General features: G+C 37.1%; 1 protein-coding gene across 1 annotated transcript; it reads left to right on the plus strand.

Moving 5' to 3' along the window:
• Nucleotides 1-446: 446 nt before the first annotated feature.
• LOC136266671 (NACHT, LRR and PYD domains-containing protein 3-like) lies at nucleotides 447-11,053 on the plus strand. The gene is made up of 4 exons (XM_066061671.1): nucleotides 447-510; nucleotides 8,000-8,260; nucleotides 8,318-8,395; nucleotides 8,445-11,053. Exons 1-4 carry the CDS (start codon nucleotides 474-476, stop codon nucleotides 10,709-10,711), a joined length of 2,643 nt encoding a protein of 880 aa, XP_065917743.1. The 5' UTR covers nucleotides 447-473; the 3' UTR covers nucleotides 10,712-11,053.
• Nucleotides 11,054-12,015: the final 962 nt, after the last annotated feature.

Raw genomic sequence — 12,015 nt, forward strand, 5'->3', positions numbered from 1 at the left:
TTAGCGGTCGATAGACATAGAGCTGCACACTGTAAAAATTTCAGTTGCTCTGCCACAATACTCACTACTTTTAAGTAGTGATGCTCACTACTTTTTGTAGTGAATGTCACTACTTTTTGAAGTGAACGTCACTACTTGGTGGTCAATGTAGTGACGTTCACTACAAAATTAGTAGTGAACGTCACTACACAAAAAAAAGTAGTGAGTATTGTGGCAGACATTAGTAGTGACGTTCACTACATTTAGTAGTGACGTTCACTAGTTTGTTTTTACTGTGCAGGCTGCGCCGGTGGCACGACGTCCTTCACTGTGACCACTGACTGATTCACTGAGTAGCACAAGCAGAATCGAGAGCAGAATCAAGACCAGTTATAGAAACCAGTTGCCCACAGACCATTAATGCAGGCCTTGCCTGCATTAAAAAGCAGTTAAAATAAAATAAAATAAAAACCCACTCGGTAGACATATAGCATATGGATCAGAGTAGCAGAACAACAGAATATTGGAATGGTAAGTTGGGGTGAAGTAACACCCCACTCAGCTACTGGATCTATATAGCTATACATATATTGTACATCAAGTTAAGTTTGATGTATGTTGCATAGCTACGTTTACTGGAATTGTGATGTTTCAGCTCCCTGGGATAATATTAGCTAAAACTGTCTAACAGATATCCCAGTATCGAATCAATCAATTAACTGAGCGAATAGCCAAACTGCTTGACAATTTTGTCACTGTATAAGTTTGCTCTAATTTTGTATCAGCTTTCACTTTTAGACCAAGCCACCAGCCACATAGTTAGCAGCTATAGCAAGTCGATTCGCATTCACCTGAACCCTTGTTTCTTGCTAATAACTCTTGTTACATGGGCCTGCTTCCCAAACATTTGGTAGTGCTGTGAAGCTCTTTAAATGCCAGAACTGTTTATCAAGAGTTATGAACATTTAGTGTGAACGATTCAGGCACACAAGCATGTTATTAGAAGCTTGTCAATATTACCATATTGATTGCATCATGCCTTTCATCATAACTTTTAGTCTTTGAAGAAGCCTTTTAATCTCCAGATGAATACACTTGTATGGACTGCACAATGAAGACTAATTGAAAAGTTATGAATAGATTCTTCATTCTGATTGGATAGTTGTTTTTCCAACTGACCGCACAACTTGTATATGCCATGCTCACCAGACCCTTACCTGTCACCAGAATAAACCATGCCATGACTTTTTAAACTCTCTTGTACGTGCGTGCGTGCGTGCGTGCGTGCGTGCGTGCGTGCGTGCGTGCGTGCGTGCGTGCGTGCGTGCGTGCGTGCGTGCGTGCGTGCGTGTGACTCTATTTTGGAAAACCATACAGTTTGGCACATTAGTCAAATTTCATTTTTGTTGCTATAATGAAGCATTTATTGCTTATTTACTTTGTGTTAAAATTTGATCATGATACAATGAAGCATTCCAAAGATATGGCTGATTTACTGTCTAATACAAAACAAAGTAACTTTCAATATCAGCTTATACTACTATATAGTGATTAGGTGTGACAAATGATGACAAATCACTTTGTTTACAAAGATCTCCATTCCTACAATCCAAAATGGACAAAAAAGAGATCCTTGAGAGCTTAATCATGCACTCTTGGTGCTTCTCTTCAATTAAATCACATGTACGGTATTATAATCTAAAGACAAGAGAATGTTTGGTTTTAGAGATGAACAAATCACCCAATTTGTAAGTTAATTGCTGTCCCACGCAATGTGAAACTACTACATGATCTGATATAATATCCTTGAAAAAAGAACCTACAGGTGTGAAACTTCATAGCAAGAAGGCTGAATAGTTGCCTTATCAGAATAATTTATGCAACAAAAATAATAATTTTAAAATATTTCTAAAAATTTCAGTTGAGTTTCCCACAAACTTTGCATGTACCCAAATGTATGATTTTCCAAAATATGGTCACACACATAAAATTATATATATATATATATGTGTGTGTGATCTTGAGGCAGGTACGTGGGCCCTTGAATTGCCATATTCCAATTTACTGGTCACGATCTAATTTTATGGTACTCTGGTAGCAGGTAGCCTGCCACTTTGCAGGTAAATTCCCTGGAATTATAATACGGCTATGGTTGCACCAAGAATTTAGAGTATCCAACACAGTATAGGGTCTCTGTAAGTCAAAGGGATTCCATTAGAAGTGTTAAAAATGTCCACATTGGAAGAACAAGGAAATGTGATTTACATAACAAGGAAATGGTAATTCTACTGTTAACTTTTGGTATGTAGTACAGTATGGTAGTATTGTAAAATAGAGAGATCACGGAAGTTTGCATTTTCCCTCAAAAAAAAATAATGAGCAGCCGGAAACTATAGCCTCATGAGACCTTGCATGCATAATGGCACCTTGGCAACTAGTATTTGTTAGGCACCTTCAGTGTGACCCAAAATGTTTCCAATAATTTGTTATCAAATTTAGGGATTCTATGTGGCAGCACATGCATTTTTATCACAAAAACTTTTTGCACAAAAATAAAGCGAATTACGGTAGCTCTAATTTCACTGTGATGTGCATTAAAAGGAATCAGCAGATTAATAGATACATGGCCTCTAGATACATGATGCAAAATGACTATTGCTGTTTTACTTACTGAGAACACTATGCTGAACAAATACTGCAAGATAGTCTACTTTACTTTCCTAACCCAAGGATACTGAAGCAGAAAGCACCTTAGAACAACCAAGGACGTATTCAAGGGCAGCATTTATACTCCACCTTTTCAAACACACTTTATGTAACAACTTCAAACAGGCTGTAGGACCAGGTGCCCTACAGACCTTCAGCACTTGTGCTATAAAGCCTTAATAAATAAATAAATAGCTACTCTATCTTTGAGGGTTCATTGTGGCCAATATTCAAATGTGGTGACTATTAAAGGTGTGGCATTTAACCAAGGAAATACAGAATGGTCTATACATTGATTCCAGTAAAGTGTTGCTAAGTGCTCAAAGGAAGGTGTTAAAAGCAAACAAAATGGTGTTAAAAGCAAACAAAATGGTGTTACAATCAAACAAAATGGTGTTAAAAGAAAAAAAGGTGATAAATATAAAAATCAGCAACAATAGAAGTCAGCTTAGTGGAATAAACACCAACAGTCACATAATCGTTTAGCTATTGACAGTCACCCTTAACTCATTGTATTGTACAACTAGTTATAAACAGCTAATTTTCCCACTTGTCTTACAGTAGTACGTATACTAGGGATCATGAAGGTTTGGGCTTTTCTGGCCAAAAGTATCACCCTAAAACTAACCTCACAATATCTTCATTGCACCTTGGCAATATTGGTTATGTAGGTATAACTAAGCTCAAAGTGCCTTCAGCACAACCTGAAAAGGCTGCCACAGTTTTTTTTAAATATTTAGCAGAATTTTTTACTGCCTGACTGACTGACTGCCTGATCGACTGACTGATTGATCGACTGACTGACTGACTGACTGACTGACTGACTGACTGACTGACTGACTGACTGACTGACTGACTGACTGACTGACTGACTGACTGACTGACTGACTGACTGACTGACTGACTGACTGACTGATCAACTGACTGATTGACTAACTGATTCCTTCAGACAAGTGTAACTCGATAGCAGCTAAGGAATTGGGCTACACTGTTCGATGTCACTTCAGCCCTTTTGGCATAATGCAGTATGTACTTTATGGATTTACCTGTGTCCTCCTTCGTGTCCCATTTATTTATCTTCGTTGACAGCGTGAGGTGTTGACTCATGATAGTGCCAAGTGATGGCTTCTCTACATTTGATACTCAATAGCAAAAAATCTATTGGTTTGATTTCTTTTTGCTGATAGACGTTGCTTCAGCCTGACAGATACCTATGCACATACAATACAGACTTAATTACCTTTGTCCTTCTTTGTGTCCCATTTCTTCTTGCTGACAGTGCAGGATGCCAATTCGCAGTAGCGCATGATGGATACTTAGAAGTTGTACTCCTTATGACATAATTTTTTGGATATAGAGCCATCGCATATTTAACCTTTGGTGACCTTTACAGCCATTTTTGTATTGAAAATTCATTGTTTTTGTCTTTATCTCCCTGAGGCATCATTTTGCACAGTTTCAAATTAAAGGTACTGCTAAAACGAACTACTCGGCTTTTATTTAAAGTAAATATGTGATTGCATTTCAAAGTTATGATCATTTATATTAACCATGAAATTCTATGAATTACTTGCCCATTAGTAATTTATACCCCAAGGGCAAAGAATTTCATGACTTACAAAAATGATCATAACTTTGTAGTGGAATGAGATACAAACTTCAAACAATAGTCAATATAGTTCTTAGATCAACACCTTTAATTTGATACCATGTTTTATCAGTGTAAAATAATGCCTCAGGGAGATAAAGACAAAAATGATTAATTTTCAGTGAAAACATGGCTCTAAAGGTCACCAAAGGTCAAATCCATGATGGCTCTATATCAAAAAAATTGTCAGGAGGAGCACAATTTGTGTGGAAAGTTTCATAATTGTATCACAAAGTGCACAAAATGCCCATTTTTTGGTGCTATGCTGCTCTACTATTACAGTAGCTATAATTAATTTTATTATGTCATTCGAGTTGGTTATGAAAGCTTTGTAAAATGCCTGTACATGTGGTCTAAATATATTACATTTCATGTATGCATAGTGTACAAACGTTTTGCCTTTTGTTAGAATTAATGCTGAATTGAATGCACTACTATGTAGCAAATTTATGCACTTTTTTGTTATAGCTACGGTATTCAGTTAGGAATTAATTCTGCAGAGCAGTAAACATAACATGTTGGCCTGTTGACTTCATTGCATAAAAATAGTCTGCATCTATGTATGGTTCAAATCTGACCGATATCAGTTCTATATAGTATAGAAATCCTACACTGGCAGTTTATCTAGTGCATGCCAAAGTCATCAAATGGTGTTCTTGGCAGCAACATGCATGAATATTAAAAATCTCACTTCTTGTGAATCCAGGATATTTGTCACTGATAATTAGGGATGGATTTTTAGTATTCGAGTACTCTCTAAAGCTAACAATCGAGTACTCACATGTACTAGCTATTTGCAATCATGCCCATGTGACAAGTTTTGTGTTTTATACCAGATCTTAAGCAGTTAACAACTTTTTCAAGTAACGTATAGCAATGATACTCATGTTGTATTAAAGTACTGATGTTAATGTTACTGAAAAGCAATGTGCACTAAATTATACTAATCAAGCTCTACTGCTGTCATGGTGTCATGTCATAATGACAAATACATCATGTGAGCTGTGTCATGTGATCTTAATGAGTACTTGAGTACCAATTTTACTATTCAAGTACAAAAATCCTTAACGAATACTCAAGTATTTGCAGTATTTGTTTCAGCCGTATTTACAATGCTATAAACACTAGTATGCATGTATGTATGCATTTATGTGTGTGGGTGTGTGTGTGTATGTATGTATGTATGTATGTATGTATGTATGTATGTATACACGTAACACTATTTTTACACACCAAACCATGCTTCTAGTTCTATGCTAATCTTCCCCCCCCCCCCCCCCCTTTAATCCAATAGTTAGGTAACAGCATTTAAAAAGAAATTATTCAAACTATAGTCTACAGTAGGGCTGGGCGGTATTGGAGTTTCGCTTCACGATATATCGTGCAGAAATATATCACGATGTTACTATTTATCGCGGTTATTAAAGATGACTGCTATATTAGAGTAGCTGACTGCTTTATTAGGGTATCTCGAACCTAGCTGACTGTTCTATTAGAGTATCTCGATCTTTGTAAAACAAATTGACTAGCTAGTACTAGGTCTTTGTTTGCAGTAGTATCACGTGATTATTTGAGGTGTATTATAACAACCTTAAGGGCTTAATAAGCTGTCACAAACACTAAAAATCGTAATAATATCGATATCGTTTCACCGAAATCTACGCGATACAGATATCGTTTCATTGCAATACCGCGGTATTACTATAATACCGAGAAACCGCCCAGCCCTAGTCTACAGAAACAGCAGTGTGAAAGTGTATCATTATCTGTTCTGTCAATAGATCGACATGGGTACACAAGAAGCAACCATACTCCCAACATATATTAATATACACGCACATGAGAACACAAACAACAGATAGATAGTTTTTAAATATGCTAAGAAAAAATGATGAAGTGCACAGTAATGATTTGACAGCTAAAGAGTAGAAGGAGCTGTTGAGGTTGGAATAGAAAGTGCGGGTAGAGTGTTAATAGCAGTAATCAAAATACGTATATGGGATCAGTATTATGAGTTATACTAATAGAAAGTAGGACCTTCTGGAATGGAATGAAGATTACTTGAGTTCTTGTAAATAGCTATAGGATCCTGAAGTTATGAATAACAGGGTTCCACCTGCTACCATGCATCACAATGCTGTATTGATTCCAGTGGTGATATAGGTAGTTTCATATAATTGACTTGATTTGAAGTTAGGTCTTGGAGGAGATCTATGATGAATTACTTTATTATAATTATGCAGCTCATCAATGTGTGGTAAAATAAAGAGCTTAGGCCTTGGGGAATGCCATATCAAACAGGGAGCCAGTCAGAGAAATCTACAAATAACTGCAACTCTTTGGTAACACTTACCAAAAGAGGCAACCGTGATAGAAGGCTTCCATGTATGACAAGACTTTCAAACCTAAGCAGTGGGGGGCTGAATCAAATGCCTTAACAAGCCAGGTTTAGTACCTGGCAGTGAATAGTATTTGTGACCAGATTTGCGAAAAGGTACCTTATCCACACATTTTACATGTAAGCAAACAAAATGATGTAACACTTGACTCCTTACACTGATTAACTTGCTTTAACTTTCATAATGTAGCTAGATACTTTAGCTGCACTCATGGAAAATTTCAGGTAATTATATGCAATGATAAAGACATTATGAAGCATCAAAGTTCAAAAAATGGCTCAAATTTTGTGTGTGAAAAAGGTACCTTTTCACAAATCCGGTCACATTTTATCTTGAAGCCTCAAGTGACAGTGGAATACAATATGCTGATTGCAAAAGCCATGCATATATAATATTATTGTGCTTTACTGATAAGGTTGCTGTACTCTAAACCTGCTGAAAGTTATATGGTAAGTAATCACTTTAACAATGATGGAGGTAGGATTGATTAATGAAGGAATGATTATCCTTTTTGTGTACTGGGCCAATGTTGGGAGTACTCCAATCTACGAATAGAGAATCCGACTATCCTGTCCTTACAAGTATTACTGTTACCAACAGTTCACTTCTTGCTGTTGAAGATGTTTATATTGCCTTAATAAAGGTTTTGATAACATTCTTTACTCTCCATAACTATGGTTACCTTGCCACAGAATGTAAGATCCACAAGACCATCCCAATATTTAAATCTAGTGAGTAACCTTACACTGGTTAAAAACTATCAACCCATCTCCTTATGTAGCAACACAAAGTACTCGATAGAAATCTATGACAATATTATTAAACACATCTCTGGTCAAATAAATTTAGCCAAATTCAGTGCAGAATAGTTCTACAACTCAACAGCTACTACAATTTTGTTCATGCTTAATGCATTTTACTACATGCCATCAAACTGATACTGTATATATTATGCATATGCATGGTTTTGACACTGCTTGCCATTCACACTTGTGGCAGACCAGCCGTAGCAGTGGTAAACAGCTACAGGGTAACCCAACCTCACAAACTTAAATGGCAATCTCTTGCACATACCCATAGCTATTAGCTATGTACATAGTAGTAACATTGAACATACCAGTTTTTTAGTATCTTCCAAATGTAATAGCAAATGCTGCCAGACTAGTTATGCACATTGCATGTACAATCAATGGATGGGTAGTGTTAGTATTATTCGGAATGAGTTTGTTTTCCATGGAAAAATTATGACATTATTTATACTTCACAGCTGCTGGCACTCCTCTACTGAAAGACCTGCACAACCACATCACTCCACACCATGCTGCACATTGGAGAATGATAGGAGCACTACTGGGTCTACCCAGTGGAACACTTGACATCATAGATCATGACAACTACCACAAAGCTGTTTCCTGTTGTAATGCGATGTTTAAAAGGTGGCTTGAAGTGGACCCCTCTGCTAGTTGGAATAAACTATTGAGTGTTATCCAGTCACCTGCTATGTCCAGTGATCAAGCTGCTGAGACAGGTGACCAGCTAGTGTAATAGTAACAACCTAATAATTATTATTATTGTATTGTTATAGTCGTAACTGGTAAGGATCTAACTAGCAAAGGGTTTCCCATCCATTGTGTCAAGGATGAGTTACCAGTTACTGACAAAGGTAAAGTGTACAATCATTTTCTGTAGTGTACATTTTTGTTGTAATGTAGGCGTTGAGGCAGTCTCTATATTATCCAAAAGGGTAGCTACAATCAATGCACAAGCACGGTTCAGAGTTGATGATGATACATGGCCCCCAGATCAGTCACACCATTTTACTCCACTCCTACTAGTCCATCATGAAGGACAACAGAGGATGGACCAAGCTGTTGAAGTTGCTAAACTAATCCACAAAGGTAATGTCACTTCACTAGCTACTGAACAGTTAGTCCATACTAAGCTAGACCACCGTGCTCCACATGTTAGCAAAGTGACCAAAGAGGTGATGGAGATTTTAGCCCCACTAGAAGAACAGGAAGAACCACAATTTATTATGATCGAGGGTGCACCAGGCATTGGCAAGTCTGTATTGTTACGTGAAATAGCTTACAGGTGGGGTAAACAACAACTGCTACAAACATTTACCCTGCTACTATTAGTTTGTCTGCGTAACCCCATTGTTCAACAAGCGACATCAATTAGTGACCTTCTTCTGTCATTCTGTAAGGGAGACAGGAGGGCTAAAGGAATTGCAGCTACATGCAGTGATCACCTTTTTGAAAGTGATGGAAAGCATCTGCTTTTTCTTTTTGATGGCTATGATGAATTTCCAGAACATCTACGAAAAGACAGCTTAATTGGTGAGATTTTGAATCATAACATTCTACCTCTCTGTGGATTAGTAGTATCATCTCGTCCACATGCCTCTGTGACTCTCCGACAAAGAGCAACTATCAAAGCAGATATCTTGGGTTTCACTGAGGAAGAACAACATCATTACATTGAACAATCTTTAAAAGGACAACCACAAAGTATTAAAAAGATTATCCTCTACTTGCAAGATCATCTCACCATCAGCAACCTCTGTTTAGTACCTTTTAATATAGTAATTCTGCTTTTCCTGTATAAAATGGGTATTCCTCTTCCCAGTGATTCTGGAAAGCTGTATTATCACTTCATCTGTCTCACTATCTGTCGACATCTTGCAAAATCTGGTCATCCACTTAAAAATAATATAAGGCAGCTAGCCGACCTGCCAGAGCTATACAGCAAAACAGTTAAACAACTTTCCAAGTTAGCATTAGATGCACTCAATAACAACCAACTAGTTTTTACCTATGAAGAGATTGAAGCTGCATGTCCAGATGTCATAACTACCCCTGAAGCTATTAATGGTTTTGGCTTGCTACAAGCTGTAGAACAGTTCGGCCTAACAGGGAAAACAATGACATTTAACTTCCTTCACCTTACTATTCAAGAATACCTAGCAGCTCACTATATTATAACTGACCTACAACCAGACGAAGAGTTTCATCTTCTTTGCAAAGAATTCTGGAGCGATCTTCATGCCAACATGTTTGCCATTTACATCACACTTACTAAGGGACAACGATCACCCTTTAAGAAATTTTTGTCTGGTGGAAATGAAAAGATTGCCATTTCCAGTGAGTTCCTCTGCAACCCATTAAAGAGTATCCATCTCTTTTACTCCTTCTATGAGGCACAAGATGATAGAATGTGTAAATCCATTGAAGCAGCTGCAATCTTTAATAAAAATGAAATTGACCTTTCTGATACTAGCCTGTCAGCTACTGATCTTGAGCATGTGTCACTTTTCCTAACCTCCTGTTCTCACAAGCAGTGGATGTGGCTCAGCTTGTCACGCTGCTATATCCAAGATCGTGGCCTCCACATTATTCACAAATATCTTATCCACAGCAACATCAGCATTACCAAGTTGACACTGAGCAATAATCGCCTTACCAGATTATCATCCTCTTTCATCCGTGACATTGTACTCAGCTGCAAAGTAAAAGTGCTATGGATTAATTACAATAACACAATTGGGGAAAGTGAAGAGTTTTACAGGATGCTGACTCATCCCTCCTCTATGCTAAGAGTACTGTACATGGAATATACCTTATTATCCTGCACTGCAGCAAGAACACTATTTACTGCAGTAAAGAACACCAAAAAGTTAATGGTACTCTACATTACCTACAATACCATTACTGATGAAGTTGCTGATGAAATCATTACAGCTTTAGCTACCAACAAGTCACTAGTGCAGCTGGGGATGTATGACAATGCTATTAGTGGGGAAGTAATGATAAACATCGTACAAGCCCTCAAGGGTAACGATATCTTACTAAAGCTACATTTGTCCAGTTACCCATATGAGATTAGGAAAAAGATTCAATCAACAGAGCAAGATATCAATGCAAAAAGAAAGAATAAAGGAATCCGAGAGCTAAGTGTTCACTTTATGGGTCGGTAACAACTCAAATCAATATTAGTTTTCATAATTATCATTTTGTTTAAAAACTTAGATTCTTGTAATAATTATAACTCATGCCCCTTCTGCAAATGTATGCATACACCGCACACACCCTCTATTATTAATTGTAACTACATCTAGCTATTTTAGTTTTAAAATTTTATAAGCTACTAGCAATGCTAGGTAGTAGACTTTCAATGCAATTTTCGTCTTTATAAGCCTACCCTTGTTTGAATCATACACTGTAAAGCATTAATATATAATAATGACTCTTTTAGTAGTCCTGCTTAGTTGATGCTGCACTATTTCACAACTAGTTTATGCAGTTGCTTCACATATCCATCATAATAATTGTGTATAATAATTGTGTATAATATGGTTCTGCAGTTAAGAACAGTTTACATTCTTTTGTGGATTCTGAAACAATTGTAAAGGAGTACCTAGTTATAATGTGAATAAATTGATTTCAATACACATTGATATGAAACAATTGATGAGGTACTCTTTCAATGGATGTGGCTTATAATGCCATTTTGATATTTGAGAATTGTTAAATTAACAACAGCTAATATGTACACATTTGTTAGCTAGCGTAGCTTCAAGCCTTCAATAATTTACTGATCTCTTAGCCAGTTATTGTATCAGGTAGGCTATTATGTTGCTGGATTTAAGTTGTATGCAGCTGAAACAACTTTACTATAAATACAATAGAACCTTTCTTATCCAGGCGGTCTATACAGTCAGTATCTCAGAAATGTCCATAATAAGAGTAATGTGCTAAAGTGACTAACTTAAATGTCATTATTGCTATCAGTTAGTGCTGTTTAGCAGGCAGATGGGGAAGTCACTACAGAGCATTCATGGTCACTCCCCTGGGCTGTAAAAATGTACATAGCAACCAAGTGGTAGTTATTAGTAGTAGAATAAACAAGCCACCAAACAGGTATGTAGGCTCCCTCCTTGTGCTTTCTTCTAAACCAAACTTCAATATGGTCACTAAACTACAAGCCACGTGACTTATTTGGGCTGTCTGGGCAATTGAGGTACCCTGATAATAGAGATCCAGATAAGAGAGGTTCCATTGTAGATTGTAAGTTGTGTAGTTTGCTTGTGTAATTTCAGGAACTTATAGTGTGTTTTTGTACATAAACTGAAAAATGCAAAGATCACACACACACACACACACACACACACACACACACACACACACACACACACACACACACACACACATGCACGCACACATGCACCCACCCACCTACACCCACGCACACACACATATGTATGCTGAGATTATTTTAACT

Source organism: Dysidea avara, chromosome 9 (genome assembly GCF_963678975.1).
Source record: "Dysidea avara chromosome 9, odDysAvar1.4, whole genome shotgun sequence".
In the NCBI taxonomy this organism is placed as follows: domain Eukaryota; kingdom Metazoa; phylum Porifera; class Demospongiae; order Dictyoceratida; family Dysideidae; genus Dysidea; species Dysidea avara.